The sequence below is a fragment of the Hypomesus transpacificus genome, chromosome 8 (assembly GCF_021917145.1).
Source record: "Hypomesus transpacificus isolate Combined female chromosome 8, fHypTra1, whole genome shotgun sequence".
Lineage (NCBI taxonomy): Eukaryota > Metazoa > Chordata > Actinopteri > Osmeriformes > Osmeridae > Hypomesus > Hypomesus transpacificus.
The window spans coordinates 768,505-785,193 of record NC_061067.1 but is presented as its reverse complement, the minus strand read 5'-3'; the positions used below and the strand labels follow the sequence as shown (position 1 = coordinate 785,193).

Below are 16,689 nucleotides of genomic sequence, written 5' to 3'. Positions count from 1 at the left end.
AGTGACCTCCCAAGTTCAGGAGATCAGGAAACTAACTTATTTTAAATTTGATGATTTTTTTACATGTTTACTGTTACTTGTTTTGCTTGTTTATTTATTTGTGTTATAAGTGTTAAAGCAGGCCAATTCATTTAGTCAACATTTCCATCTTGAAATACCTGAAATAAACTTGTCTTAATTAAACTGTTTAACATTCTCCCTTTGGCACCATTTAAATTAGCATTTTAATTGATACGACCTAGTTGGCCAAAAGCTGTAATCCTGACAAACAGAAAAATGCAGTCTTGGATTAGGAAGCAGATTTATAGCATAGGTTTAGGTGTGTTAATATACTATGCTGCACACCTTCATAGCTTCATAACATTCTGACTTAATAACATTCAGACTTATGACTTTGTGTCAGATGCATAAGTGGGACAGATGTTATTTGACAGGTAATGAGTTTTTGAAAGAGGTAAGGTGCTCTACTTAAAAGGATCATTCAACTTGACATTTATTGACACATACTACATACCTAGGAAACTCACCTATGATTGCATCTGGAAGAATTGTGTATACCTCCAAAGAGACATCTAAACAGACAGTACTTCAGTACTTGTTGGAGCTGGTGTTGAATGATATCGGTAGAATATGTCCATGTGTGCTGGTCGTGACATGAGTCTGCTCCGGCTGATTGATGATCATTTGTAAAACAGGATGTTGATCTTGATGTTAAGTGTAAACCTGTGAATCTTGGTATTTCCAATAAGTGGAACAAAAATAACAACTACTTGTTATACCTCTTAATGGCAGCTAGCAAAACAGCCATGTTAAAATCTTTTACTATTTGAACTCCCCTTTATTGATGACTGTATTGATTTTTTGTCTTTGCAGGTTGCCAAGGGATGTGGGACTCGATCGCCTGTTGGCCATCAGCAAAGTTTGGAGAGGTGGTCACAATATTCTGCCCTACTTACTTCAGTTACTTTAGTGATCAGCATAAAGGTAAAGGTAAATGTTTTGTTCAACACTTGACACAGTCCATTAACCCTTAAAGTAGGTTAAGGTAGGCTAACTTTAAGTAGCTTGGTGGCAAAAGAAGTATGTAAACGTGATGCAAGTTGTCGTATTGGGCTCTTAAAGATAAACAAGTAACAAATCGACACAGCATCAAATATAGGTCTAGGTGTGAAGTGATTTTAAATGTTGTCACCTTGAGTATTTTCAGTTCTCAACATTGAGAAACAGAGAACTGTTTCACAAAAGAAAAACTGTGTAATCTTTCATAAAACAATCATAGACAACGGCTGCAGGCATCTGAGGTCCTGTAGTAGTTTTGGTGGCAGCATTTTGCCTTTAAATTCATTTTATGGTCACTTCAGGACAGAAGACAACAGAACAGACTTCCATCAAAACTGTAGCTGGTTGGCATTATTATCACTGAGAGAAAAGAGAGAGAGTGAAAAGATAGTCATTTTAAACAGATAGTGTTTTTTAGTTGAAATATACCAGCAATACACACTCTAAACTGTTCAAAGGCGGGGGGTGGGGAACATTCTGATGGAGTAAAAGACAGATAAAGGTAAATATTATGTCATAGGAATATATAAGATACTTACCCCTGTGTCATTCTGTTGGTAGCATAACAGATGGATTAGCCATCTGAGATTCCTTGGTTTAGGAACAGCACTTTCTGTGAATTATTGAAAGATGAGCTTATTGTATATCCTCTTGTGATTACTCATACCAGCCCTGCATTGCATAGATAATCTGGTCTCAATGCTGGTGTATTTATGTATAACTTGGCATCAAAGACAAATTGTCATGTTTTAAGTCCAGAGATAAAGAAAAATCTGTGTCAAGGATCATGTCCGTTAAATGTCTAGTTTTGGCAGAATATGTGCCATAAATCATATTAAAGGGGTTGCATTTCACAGCCAAAGGATTGATTTTGTGAATAACATGTTTTATACACTGTACCTAAAAAATGAAGTAACTATAACTATCTGAAACAGTTTTCATCCATTTCACTGTTTGGATGTTTTCAAGGTAGTTTGTAAAGTTTGTTGAAAATGTATTTTAAATGGATAACACAAAATCCAAGAAACATTAAGCCAAGGCAGTACACTATAAATAATTTAAGTATCCCCCCTACAGTGTGGCCCCAATAATGAGGTGTGCGTATGCTAAGCTACGTATGCTAAGCTACGTATGCTAAGCTGCATGCTAACACAGAAACTCTACCTCAGAGGAGGTATCCAGATGGCACTCATAGTCATTATCACATCCCAGTTAAATGGTGTGTTTGGTTCACAAGAAAGCATCAAGAGGGCCCGGAATGCATTCCAAACCCCTCATGATGCTGTGTTGAGACAAAGTGTCAGGTCTAAAAGCTAAAATAGGACTCTGCATGTTTTAAGGGTTTAAATGATGCTTTCACGGGAGTGGGCGGTCTAAAAGCTGCCAAAGGCTGAGGTAGTTCCTCACGATATGTGGACCAGAGCATCGATGAGTTAAAATATTCCTCTAAAACTAAAAACCTACAGTTTGCTGTCTCATACTGAAATGAATAGATGGTATTCCATGTCTGTTTGTAGTCGAACACTGTTGGTTCAATTGTTTTTCCCTGATGAATTTATATATTTAATAGAATGAAGATACATTTTTGGAGCAAAGAAAGTAATCAGACACCTCAATCGTGGATATTTGCAGCAAAAGACTTACAATTAGCTTTTCACTCTTTCCCATATGCTGTTGATTGGAAATTGAATGAGAATCATGTCGCTTGAGATTGAAATTTATTTCCTACATGAATCTGCATTCAAACACACGAAAACCCCCTGCAGTAAGAAGTGAGAGAGGTAATAGAATAGTGAGAAATTACTGCCACAATCAGTGTAAGATAAACATCCATTGATGCACCCAAATCATATTAAGTGTGTGTAAGCTTTGTTTTTATCTGTAGTCTGTGAAACATGACACACCTTCGACTTGCTTTTAGTCTCCTTTCATGAGACGATGGCTCAGCAAAGTATTCTGATCTCCATCGTAGATCATAAACAATTACACGTCAATCTTTTACATTTCGCACGAGTTAAATAGAGGCTTCAAGCTTTGCTATATCGAATCATTTGCGTTACATTTACATTTAGTCATTTAGCAGACGCTCTTATCCAGAGCGACTTACAGTAAGTACAGGGACATTCCCCCCGAAGCAAGTAGGGTGAAGTGCCTTGCCCAAGGACACAACGTCATTTGGCACGGCGGGGTATCGATCCGGCAACCTTCTGATTACTAGCCCGACTCCCTAACCGCTCAGCCATCTGACTCCCAACACTGTGTCTGGAAACACATGGTCCCTTTACCTCCCTCATCAGGGAGAGGATGCAGGGCACGCTGGTGTCCATCACTCTGGGTGACAGGACCCTGCGGTTTGTCTCTGACCACCCCTTGGCAGAGTCCTAGACACACACACACTGCTAATATTGCACGAGGGGAGGAGGTCTTAATGGAATGAGTCATCAACGTGAATGCCCTTCCTCCTCACCCCTTCAGTGGTTGTCCCCCACACCATACTTCCCCCTCACACCCTGCAGAATGAGAGGCCAGTAAAAAGCACTTCCTCCTTGTCCATCTTTTACTCCGATATTCCTACTGAGTCTGCCTGTGGGGATGGGAGTTATGTGCCCAGCGCTGCCCCAGATTAAATCACAGAGATGCTCCCTCACCACTCAGCCATCTGACTCCCTCTGACTCCTATTCAGCAAGACTGATACTCCAGTCTGGGGGATTCTCCCCCTCAGGAACGCAGTTCTGGCAGTGTATTATTGACAGACACACATTCGATACTGTGGTGGTAGGTGGGAAAATCTCACACTTAGATGTTGAAATGAAATGGTTGTTTTTAAGTGATCAATCAGAAGGACTGTTTAACCGTTTTAAGGTATTTGGCTGGAGAGCACTATCTTGTAGATGGAGTTATTCCTAAGTGATTCCTCAGAGCTTGACTGATACAGACAGACATCAGACTCGCTCAGAACGCAGTGGTGCGGAGTATTGTTCCTTGTGTAATTGGTAAACTCAACAAAATGTCCGCCATTTGTGTAGAAACGACAGTGGTATGGGAACTATGGGATTTTGGTTATTAGTCCAGTTAAGTTTTATGTCCTTTTAGAGGTCTGAACAAATCCAGGGTCGAAGAAATCGAATAGGAAATGTACTTGTCTTAACCGTCCTGGGTTTAAACGGAATAACTTTTGTATTTGCCGTTTAAAACGACAGCAAACATGTACAATGCCAGCCACAGCTAAGGATAAGTTTAGCCTGGCCCCCCAACCTGCTGACACAAACAGCAGCCAGTTTAACGCTCTTCTCAGAAACGCCAAGCCACGCTGACTGGAAACAAATTCAGGGCCTCTCTCTTTCACACTTCACGGTGCCGTGGCTGGATCGACCGGGTGGAGCGACCTTAGTGCTGTTGCCGATGGCAGCGGCCCCCCTAGGGGGGAGGCAGACAGGAGACTGCAGACTGCTCAGGCTCAGGAGCCGTGTTCAACACCACTGGAGCGCCCATCCACACACGGCCACGCTCAGACCTCACACACACACACACACACCCTTGTTACGTGACCTGCATTTGTGAGGTATTCTTGCCACTTGAAGGGAAGTATTTTTTCTTGTGTGCGACAAAAGACTACCATCTTGCTGACCCAAAACTTTCTTTTTTTTACCTCATTAAAAGTTAAGATAGTATAACCTGTATTGGAATGATCATCCATCACATTTTCTGGCAAGTTACACCAATTTTTGTGTGCAAATTAATTATTATAATAATGGGAAGTGAAGACGCATCTTTAGCTGTTATGTGTCTGACTCCATCTTAGATATTGATCTTCCTGAGCAAGAAAATAAATCACTTGTGGAGCCGCAAGGAAAAAAAAGTAAACTTTAAAGAATATTCCTGGACTGGTATTTACCCAGATGTCCCTTAGATTCTCTTGATAGATTACCTTGTTCCACCAGTGGTCCTCCAGACATTTTGAAACTCAATAATGAGCCACACTGCTTCCTTGGAGATCACTAAGCTTTCATACATATGCCATTTCCATATAAAGGATATTGGTGAGCTGCCAGGTTCAAGAATGTAGGTGATTCACCGCAGCCGCAGGTTGAGAGAGGAGGAATAGAGAATGAGTCACAGGTTGGATGAGCGGTCATTTAAATCAAGGAGACTCGCAGGATTCTAGTGGAACATGGTTTACCTTTCTTTCATCAGTGCCTACTGTAGTGTAGCCCCCCAGGAACAGAAACACCATGTCAACCAATACTATTCCATATCAATAGGACTAGATGATGAAAGGGCTGCATGCCACCATGCCACTAGAAACAAGGTTGTTCTATTGCTTTTACAAAGGTTTTTGCTCTCGGATGTCAGGCTGACCCGTCATTAGGCAGACTATGTTTGAGCCGGGCGTGGAGAAGCTGCAGCTTGTCCTGTCGCGAGTGTGATGTGGGTTTGTTGAGACAGCAACGGGGCTTGTAGTTTGAACAGTAGCCTTTCTCTATGTAGTGTGGGTGAATCCTTGTTGTGATGCCAGTTGAAATCGCTCATCTCTGCACACTGTTGTACTTGGTTCTTTTCTAAAAGTGGATGTCAGTTGGGTTGGAAAATGTTGCTCCATCTGCTGTCATTTGGTAATGGATAGACCAGTAGGAGGTCCTGAAGTAGGAGTTGGAGTGAAGATAAGATTTAGGTTGGCTGAGGAGGGACAGTTCTGTGGGCATATGTGAAGCCCTATGTTACATGTCTTGTAAAAAGGGCTATACAAATACATTTCTATTTTATTTTATTTGAAGATAACAGAACTTTGGCCTCTTTGCGTCTGACTATCTACCTTTATACTGGGCTGTGTGTAACCTACTGTGCATGCCAAGTTAGAAGGCTATATTTCTGTCAGTTTGTTTATATAAAAAATTGGGAGAATGTTCTAAGTATGGGCTTATTAAAGTCAACCTACGCTCCTGGCTCTGCTAACGCTCTGGTGTGCTATGCAACCGGAGGCCTTGACAACAGGCACCTATAGATTTATTATAGATTTTTCAGTAAATGCGACAGCTGCATAAGAATGGACAGATTATGCTATTAAGATTGATAACGGGCTGTTGAATGTTTAGGATTAGTAGGGTGCTATGCTCCAAATGGTCTCTGTGGCATTTTGACAGCTAGTTTGACCCAGAAAAATGGATTTGGAGGGTGCAGTTATTGAGGAGGAATAGGTGTGTGCTTCTGCATAAAAATGTGGAAGTATATGAGGTAGTTCTAAGGTTGGAGACAAAGAGGGCCCTGTTGGTCTAAAAGCAAACACTGTCATAAGCAAAACCAAGAGGCATTAAGCAAATATGGTGCACAGGCCTGTCAGATCCTACAGGCTTATCTCTTTATTAATGTTTACAATCTAATGTTTACCAAACAGTAATTATATAAATTATTAACTATAAACAATTGTTGACGCATCAGGGGATTTGACTTTGACTTCCTGAATTGAACTCTTGGTTTGGTTCTTACTACTGCCTTGTGTTGCTAAGGCCTATTTTCAACTACAGTCCATGGTGGATGCTAGTGCTAATGTCTGACATCTTTTTCAGGGTGATGATATTGCCGTAGGATATACAGAGAGTAAATTGGATTTGGGGGTTTTTGACAGACTCCAAATACCCTCAGATTGTGTCGTCCTAAATGACTCTTCTGTCAGCGCCCTTTCAACCGGTTCAGTTTATCGGTTTATTAGTTATCATTGATGGATCTCTAAGCCTTCTTTGGTTGGTTTTGATGGCAATTTATTTGTCAGATTCAATTAAATCTTTGTCGTTTTTTTGGCGGCACAACAAGATAGGGGTGTATTTCTGTGTCTGTTTGTGTGTGATTGCATGCATCCTCAGAAACTGTTACTTGTTTTAATTAGATGTATTTTGGTTAAGCCACCTGGAGCATATTGACAGGAACCATGTTCTCTAAATGTACCACAGGAAACAACACCAGGTGAACATTGATTTATTTGACACTCCAGTTTTAGCGCCAAGTTTTAGTCCCAATAAACAAGTTGATTTAAAGTTGCTTTTCTTCAACCAATGTTGCCTGTGGTGTCCATCATGAAGGTGATCTATCACACTGAAGTGGGAAACCCAGGGAATTACTGCTAACTGATTTTGTCTCACTTTTTTTCTGGTTTTCTCATGTTGCCGTCAGTTGTACTATGCATGCATAGATCGATCTTGTTTTATTCATATATCATTTAACTGTCAGATTACAGAGTCTATATTCAGTCCAGCAGTCAGCGCTTCATGAGTGTCCAGAGGCATGTGGTGGAATACTAGGGATGGGCGGTTTGCTGGCTACAAGAGACATGCAACAATGTGCCTGGAGAGTCATTTTACATGAAGGGACTGTGCTAAATAGCTAAATTGACTGCAGATTCTCTACAGTTCATTTGAAGAAACAAATCATTAGCTAACCACACTTGAGATGTAATTAAACATTTGTAATAAAAAATAAAATAAAAATTATTCTGGATTTTCTCATTTAGTTTGGTTTCAACCCAAGTTTTTCAAAGTTGCCCCTCATTAGAGTGATTTATTCAAGGCAGCAAAGTTTCCAATCCTGACAATAGCTCTTTGTTCCTTCATGCTTTGCTTCACCCATCCCGTTCTAAGTGAACTCGTATTATAATTGATGTCTTCCGTCTCCTCCATACAGCACTGCATGTGCCGAAGAGCCTGATTTTGCGTCCGCATGATACATGAGGACAGGGGAACAGCTTTGAGTTCTGTGACTAGAGGACAGAACTGAGAATCTCTCCATCTGTAATTGGCTCTGGAACTTTCTCATGTTTAGTAATGAGCCTCGAGCAGAGAACTTTTATCCTGAGACACACTCACACTATTGTCTTCTGCCTTCATCCATAGTGTTGGAGCCAGAAGACTTTACTGAAATAGACTTCGCTTTATTTTCAGGTTAATCTAAAGGTCTGTGAGTAGCCATATAGTAATAGAGGTTTTACAGACTTACCTCTTCCAATAACTTCAAATTCACAAATTGTTTTTTTTTTCACAACAATTGCAAATAAAAAAAAGCATGTTTTTCTTTAACTAAATGCATGTCCTTTATGTACCCATCGGTGATCTATAAAAAGCACCGACCAGCTGGTTAGTATTGAATTGTAAATATTCTTACCATCTCTTAGTGCGGGGCTAAAAGTACTGCCAGGGTTTGTCATTGATTGATGCTTTGTACAGTGGCCTTCAGTCTAAAGCTCTATGAGTGATTGTGAGTGCCTCTTCATGGCTGAGTTCCATCCAGGCACCTGTTTAGACAGAGAGAAATGCACCTAAACAACACGCCTAACGAAAATGCCTCTGATGCATTTTATATAAAAACTCTCCCTTTTAATTAGCCTCACTGTGACATGCGTTCCTCACAGATGCCAACCTCCCTTCCTACAACACACAGCAGCCTTTAATCACAGGCCACATCGCAGCGTGACTCACAGACGACTACTGACGCAGGTCTTGGCTATGCTGATGGCACTCACTACACTGGGGTTATGCGAATTCAAGAGAATAGATAAGCCTCATTGAATCAACAGCGTTACCTGTGATTGATTTTATTGCTGGACGTTGAGAGTCTATACAAGTCTATGAAGGCACAATTGATTGAGAGTCATTATCATTGCGGAGAGTCATCATCATGTATAGTTGATGGGAAGATACATTTACATTTACTCATTTAGTAGACCCTCTTATCCAGAGCGACTTATAGTAAGTACAGGGACATTCTCCCTGAGGTAAGTAGGGTGAAGTGCCTTGCCCATGGACACAATGTCATTTGACACGGCCAGGAATCGAACCGGCAACCTTCTGATTAATAGCCTGATTCCGTAACCGCTCAGTATACTTAGATACAAACTTTAGCTGGAGTGACAATCTGACTGTTGGAGGTCTGAATGGAGACGGGGTTTTGGCCTGAAGAGAGGAGTGCGTGAAAGGCAGCTCTGGCCCTCAACTTTCCTCCCTCTGTCTTCCCCAGTGAATCTGTCTAAGACCTGCACCACAGATGGCTGGACAGAGATGCACCCCATCGACATCGCTCTGAACTGTGGGTACAACATGAACAACACGGGCGACGACGTGAGTACGCTGCCTCCACTGCCTCCACTGCCTTCCTTTTACACAGACGGACTCAGGGTACTGATACACACGTCTCTTCAAGAAACAAGTACAACAGGGGACCATTTCCCTAGTCAGTGAAATGAGATAGCCGTATGCAAAGACAGAAGGTATCTCTGTTTCTCAGTAGGTGATTTCAATGGGACTGGGTAAGTCCAATGTGAGTAAAAATGACCTTCAATATGGCTGCCTTTTTCCTCTGTTCTCAGCCTTTTACAACCAAACACTTCCTCTTGTTTCAGATACCATTGTTGACTTAATGATTCAACTGTTCAGGTCACAGGGCTGAATGTTATGTTTCTATTAACTTTCATGTCTGGCATTTAGAAAATTGCTTCTAAAGCCAGTGCAGAAGGTAATTGGCCGAACACGAATTTTGTATATTGTAACAATCTTTGCAAATAGAATGACTATAAAACTGAAATTATTTCAAGAATGATGGTATGGACTTCTTTACAGATGTCAACATGAATTTGAACCAGAGGCCAAAGTACTGAATATTTACACAGAAGGAATTCACTTTGTTTCAGCTATAGGTGATTAAGTGCTGATGAAATATTCATGGGTTCAACAAGGGCATCAAAAAGCCTCTAAATGACCTGAGATGCCAAGCCTACCAGCCTGTCAGCACACATTTGTTAACTAAAGCAAATCCCTTTTGATTCAAATGGGCAAGACAGGGTTTCCTTTTCATCATTCTCTGTTTCCATCGCTCCGTGGGTCTTTGCCATTAAGTTCCTTTTTTTGGGACCTGTCCCAATGAATTAATGCATGCTTGTTGTTTTGTGTGTATATGTTTGAAAGGCTTTGCATGCTGGCTTTGCATACTGTATGAGGCAGCTAATCTGTGGGGCGGTTTACAACACGGCTAGTTAGCTGAAGATTGAACAAGCTCTACGGGGCAGTAAGAGCTTTCTCAGTTGGGCACTCTCATCCCCAAAGTCACCCACAACACCTCATTGGTATGCCTGCTGGCAGAGTCCAGAGGGATCTTCCTGGACTTTTAAAAGGAATTTGATGTCAAACTCTCCCTCCCAGTCTGTGCAACACCACCTCAAGTTGAAGACATAGCACTGCTCTTCCTCTTGATCCAAGCGTCTGAAACGTGGTGGAAGTAAAACAGGTCAGTCTGGTGAGTGGAGAGAGAGAGAGAGACATAGAGAGTGACATAGAGATAGAGACATAGAGAGAGAGACATAGAGAGAGAGAGACAGAGAGAGATAGAGAGAGAGAGAGTAACTTGAAACAAGAAGTAGGACTCAGGAATAGATCACAGTAAGAGGAACGATGAAAAGAAAGTCAGAGAGCTCATGTTTATAGTGAATCCAGAAAAGAACACATTGATAAGAAACATCAGCTGATGAAGCAGGTGGATGAACACAAAGTCAGTTCTCATGTTATACTTGGTCCTGATGGTCCTAGTCTAAGCACAGAACATGGGGAACACACATTGGGGAAATTAAGGAATACCTACAAGACAATGCAATACAATAGTCCATATCAAAGAATAATGGTAATGTACAAATAACAAAGGGAAATTCAAATGTGATGTATTAATCAGGTAATAGAAGGTTAGACTTGAACTACCCATAAGGATTAACGTTACCCAGCGTTAAAGCATTTTATTACTCCCAAATGTCCGAAGGCATAGATGGTGATAAAATAAGAAGGTTCCGGAGGGAAAAAACTATGTTAGTTAAAGTGAATGGGTTGACAGGTTCTGAGCTACGGGAGAAGGCTAGTTGTTTGAAGGCCAGCGATGAAAACCGCCTGAAGGCATTCAGCCTTGCAGAAATGGAAGAACTTTGAGAAAGACAACTATTGTTCAGCCGTACGTTCATGGTAAATCCTTTGAAGGTCAATAAACGCAAAGATCGACCCTGTTGTGATTCATGTACATGCACTCCTCTGATCCGTCAAGAGAAAAACTGGGAATCGTGCTGCTGTGGTCTGATGCCAATCCCGTGTCCCTCTGTGGCCCTGAAAGAGATCCAGCTGCAAAACAATACTGGACATAGATTCATGCATATTCCCGATCTTCTTCTGAACGACCTTGTTTTGACCTCCTCCTCTTAGTCTTTTTGCTTTGAGACAAAGATCAATACCATCTAATTAGGGTGTGTGACCTATAACAATTGATCCGCACTTGTGTTAAAACAGGCTTCAAAAAATCATGATTTCATTGTAGTTTCTTTTGTTTTTTGTTTGAAGGCACACTTAATGTAACATGTTTTTTATTTCAGGTTATATCATGCAACTACTAATCCAATTCACAAAGCCAATGTGATTTCTATATTTAAAATCCTTGAGTTGTTCATAAAATGTTACGGTAGTGGGATAATCTATTGCTGTTGTTTTTTTCCGCAGGGAAAATTTTTCTCGCAAGTGAAGATTGGTTATACTATTGGCCACAGTGTTTCTTTAATCTCCCTCATCGCAGCCATCATCATACTGTGTATATTCAGGTAAGTCTGTCATACCTCCTAGTGCTAGGACATCCATTTGAAAAGAACACGATTATTTTCTTTATAAACATAGGTTAAAAAGATCCAACTATCAGTTACCATCAAAGCCATCTTTCAGAAAAACACCAGTGATCTTATTTAGTCCCTGCTAAAACCTTAATGAATAGCCCAGGGCTGGCTGGAGCACCTCTCCCCTCTCTGTCCTTTAGGCTTCATTGATGCTTCACTTCAAACAGGATTTATTTTACTGAATTAATAGGATTGAACAACTTATTTAACGGCTGCCTCAGCATGTAATGGAGACAGCTGTAGACAACCTGGGGTGTCCTTGGGGAGAGCAATCTTAGCCCAGCCTGTTGTTCTCTTCAAAGACAAAGCTAGTTGATATGAGAAGAAGAGCTTATTTACAGATAAGACGTGTCTCCAGATATTGGAACAGGGATAGCTCGCTTGTAATTCATCTGATTCAAAGTGTGCTGGAGCAGGGAAACATCTAAAACATGCAAGACAGCGGCTCTCGAGGACCAGGGATGTCCACCCCTGCCCTATTGGATAAGTCTGTGTTATAATACATCACATAATGGTAGTGTGTGTGACTGTGAGTTACACAATTATTTATTTTTGACTTTATTATTCTTGACTGGGTCATCTGAAGTGGCCATGCATTTATCTAAATGTTTAATATTAGTCTTTCATTACCAACGATATGCACTTCCGTTTTTTAAAGAGGGCTCTTTAAATTCATTCAGATGGTTTTTTTTTTTTTTTTTTTCTTTTCTTTTTTCTTATCCTGGAGGTCTGACTAAATGAACAGATATTGCACTCGCTTGACACCTACATGATTTATTGAAGACAAAAATAATTACATTCTAATATCAAGGATGACTGCTTTGGAAGACTTCCAATCCCAGCCGATTGAAAATTGACTCAGGTGGTTCACACCAAATAGCAATGAACTGCCATCCTATGTGGCTTTAAGTAATAATCTTCTATAGACCAGACCTGTTCTGTCTTCATAGTTTAAACCATCATTTATCATGTGCTTAATATGTTAATATTTGACTGTAAAATGTTCCAAACTCTTTTATAAACCCTTGAGGAAAAGTACATGGAACAGCAGTTTAAATATTTAATCAAAGATGTTTCATGCTTTGACTTTGACAATCCTTAAAGGTCTTTGAAGGTCCTTAAATGTGTTTATACATGCTAAAATGCCACAGCCAATTGAGTCCATTTGGTCCTCACATTTATAGTCATGGTTATGTCCTCACTGTATGTGTGAGTCAGCAAGAAATCTTTGTGGGTTTGTGATGTCAGGTTCCCTTCCCTTTCTTGAGACACTCAAGCCCTGCTTCAGCCAGGACATACTATGGACAACCAGGAGCACAGGGGAAACTGTAAAGTTATTAGTACACACCAAGCATTGTTTATTAAACACTTTACCATAGGGGCTCTGGAAGGTGTAATGATGACACAAGTGATGAGTCAAGTAGGATTCAGCTTTCAGTAAGACAACCCTTTAAAACAAAAGCAAAACTTATTGAGTCGAACACCATCCATACTAATATTTTTCTGCTATACAGTGGATTAACTAAACATTCAGCCTTTTGATACTCTTTCATGGTCTGACATGTGCTGTCTATGTCGTTTTATTTCTGCTGGAGGTTTTGTGTATTTAAATGAACAAAAACTTAAGCACCAGGCTGTCCTGGACAGAATGGTGTCAGAGTGACATCGGTCCCAGACAGCCCTTATGCAATGTCCACTTTAGAGTCCCATACTTAAAATAGATGGATGCTTTAACTAAACCTGGGGAAGCTTTTCACATTTTAAGTGATATGGGAAAAAAAATATCTGAAGGTCTAAAACTTTGAAGTAGTGTTGACTTAATAGGACAAAGTAGTTTACCCTTGGCTGCCTATATCGCTGATGTCAGGCACAGTAATCACTTATGGTTGAGCAAAGGCCACATACTCAGTCCTGACTGACAGCCAGGCTTGTATATCCTGCTCTGCCCATAAAACTAGTGTTCAAACAACTCAAGCATCAAACTGTGCGTTTACACCCCTCCATTGCGAAACAAACACCTATGCACATACCCATACGCACACACACACATTTACACACACTGAGTAAACATGTGGCGCTCTATAAAGCTGAACACTTCAGAAAGCTAGAGGCCTCTTGAATACACAGGATGAGGATGTTGGTAATGGAACGTATGATGTAACCTGACCTGAAACTTGTGTATATATATGTAGATGCCAGGCTGCCTTATCACTGAAGTAACGACTATACTGTACAAAGCACTAAGCGTTTAAACAGTCTTAAGAAAATCCAGTCAGGATGTTAAAAACATATCAAAAAAATGAAATTTCACTCCACGTTGGAATATTTAGAATAGTTTTAGATTAGCCTTGTTGAAATTCTTGACCTTATTGTAATTTTTCTGTTGGGGTGTGATAATGCTTGGGGCTCCTTGTCCATCTATAATGGGACAAAGGGAGCAAAGGGTTCAATTAGGCCTTGATTCACGCTGCGATTAGTGTCCACTTAGTGCTCATTAACGCCAAGGGCAGAGGATGATTAGTGTGAAAATCCTTTCATCAAGCAGTGTTGTGTGTAAACACAATCTATGTGGTGTTTTTGTGTTGTGCGTGTCTCCCAGGAAACTCCACTGCACCAGGAACTACATCCACATGCATCTTTTCGTGTCGTTCATACTGAAAGCCATCGCTGTTTTCATCAAGGACGTTGTCCTCTATGAAGTCGGAGAGGTCGACAACTGTTCCCCTGGATCTGTAAGTGTGTGCGTGTGTGTGTGTTTGTTGATTCATGAGTCTGTGTTTTTGGGATTTCTGAAGTGTGTGCGCCTGTCTTTTTGGACGTGGAGAGGGTGAAAGGATTACCCAGTTGGAGGATGAGTTTGATGTAGAGTTAAATCACAAGAGCGTAGCAGTGCACAACAAGGCCCCAGTCCTCCACTTAACACACACACAGGGTCGTCTGAGTAACTACCCCCATTAGAGTGCTTAATCAGATCCTTGGAAGTCCTGTATAAAACCTCTTATTCTGGCACCTCCCATCAGTGTTTCCCCAGCACTTTCATATCAGACAGGATTCCAATTTTGTATGTTGTATTTTGGGGAGTCCTTTTAAGATCGGTTTGCAGCATTGGTTGGTCTTTGGTCACTGTCTAATTATTTGTGCCAGGCTTTTTAGAAAAAACACTCACAATCTGGTGAAGCTAATGTGAAGTAATTATTGTTAGAATAGTATGATCTGCTAACTTCTAGGTCACTTTATTATATGTTACATTTAAAGGCTAAGGTCACTATGGAACACAGGAGAACAAAATGTAGATAAACACACTCCCTCTCCCCTTACAGCTCTTTCAACATCCCTGCAGTGTTCAAACACTCCATCACTGACACATTAATATCCAGTTCAGAAGGTTGAAGGTCAGGATTGGGGCTGTAAGGAGAATGTTGATGTTTTTGTGAGTTGCCGTGCCAACAGAAGTGTCCTGAGTTCATCTGCACTTAGTATTTCGTACATTCTTTGCCTGGTGTATGTCTGTGTGGTTGTGTCTGAATGGTGTGTTTGTGTGTGTCTGTATGGTGTGTGTGCGTTCCTATGTTTGCTGAGAAGAGGCAGCTGTTAATGCAGCTGTCAGGAACACATATGGCTCAGCCGAAGTGGGTTGCATGTGTTTGTGTGCATTACTAACCCTGATTCTAAACCCCCTCCAAAAACCTTTAATCGATTTCTTTGACAGCGGCGATGGCTTCAAGGATTTTGTGTCAGGTAAAGCTTTGGCTAGCAATTTATGATGATTTTTACGGATTGGAACTGCAAGAATATCCGGTCTGACCATCCAGGCGTATTTTAGTCCCTCATATGGCAGAGCAGAAATTGATTTCTCCACTAAAATCTCTAAAACCTCAACGTTTGTTGAGCATCATGCTGTATTGCACATGAATCTCACAGGGTTTATGTCTTAAAGGGTGGATTGGAAGAATACTTGGTGTAATTTGTCAATCTTAACTGTAAGTCCGTGTAGGCTAACGATAGAGCTGTGACACCCGAGGACATGAAATGTCTGACTTTAGTGGATATTTAACTCTTTTGGAATTGTTTGACCTTACAAGTGGCAGGGTGATGAGATGGTGAGGACATGATATTCATTCAGAGAATGTTTTTTTAAGAGAAAAGAGGAGAACCTTCCTTGCAGACTTTGCTGTGCTGTTAATATTGGATGTGAAATCTTTCAAGTCCATCAATGATTCAGCGCTCGAAGGAGAGGGGAGACTGGGGTAGATGGCATTTCCACCATAATGTCACGTCTTCAGTGGCACTGTTTTGTTTGGTAGTGGTGGTGGGGTCTGCTCCAGTCTGAGTGACTGGAACTGAGTCTTTGAAAATGTTACTTGGTTGTAGTCCTTCCTTACATCACTATCTTTTCCTCTTCTCTTCTGATGCTTCTCCTGTCATCACCTTGTACTCCTGTTACTCCCTCTCTCTCCACGTCTCCCTCTCTCTCCACCTCTCCCTCCACTTCTGCCCCTCTTTTTACAAAGGGTTGGTTCCCACTCACTCTCTGGCCCTTTCATGCCCTGCATTCCCTTTATCCTTTTCTGCCGTGTCTGCCTTTCTTCCCGCCTTTCTTTCTTGCTCTTTCACTCACTCACTCACTCACGCTCTCTCTCTCTCTCCATCTCTCTCTGTTCATCCTCATCATCTTCATGGCTCGCTCGTCCCTGGTTGGTGGAGCAGAGCAGCTGAGCAGCATATTCCCAGACTGCTGCTGCTGCCTGAGAGTCCATCATCACAGCCTGGGAGGTATTGAAGGCAAACGGAAGCCGTGCATCGAGCTATTTATAATCTGTGACACTGTCCACGACAGCCCAGGAGCGTGTCCCTCAGCGTCCCAGGCTCTGTGAAAACGAGTTTTATCTGCTTTATCTTTCTAGGAAAGAACTATATGAGAAATAAACAGACCGCTGTCCATTATCCCATGTCC

General features: G+C 41.2%; 1 protein-coding gene across 6 annotated transcripts in view; it reads left to right on the top strand.

The window, feature by feature from the left end:
* The window catches only part of vipr1b (vasoactive intestinal peptide receptor 1b), a 45,786-nt gene that overhangs the window by 20,173 nt on the left and 8,924 nt on the right, over positions 1 to 16,689 (top strand). For 5 of the 6 annotated variants that reach the window (XM_047023997.1, XM_047023999.1, XM_047023996.1 and 2 more), the window contains 4 exons: positions 874 to 990; positions 9,062 to 9,162; positions 11,569 to 11,666; positions 14,335 to 14,467. In XM_047023997.1, coding sequence (XP_046879953.1) covers positions 874 to 990; positions 9,062 to 9,162; positions 11,569 to 11,666; positions 14,335 to 14,467 — 449 coding nt within the window. The remainder of the gene's footprint in view (positions 1 to 873; positions 991 to 9,061; positions 9,163 to 11,568; positions 11,667 to 14,334; positions 14,468 to 16,689) is intronic. The other variant, XM_047023998.1, reaches the window with a different exon arrangement.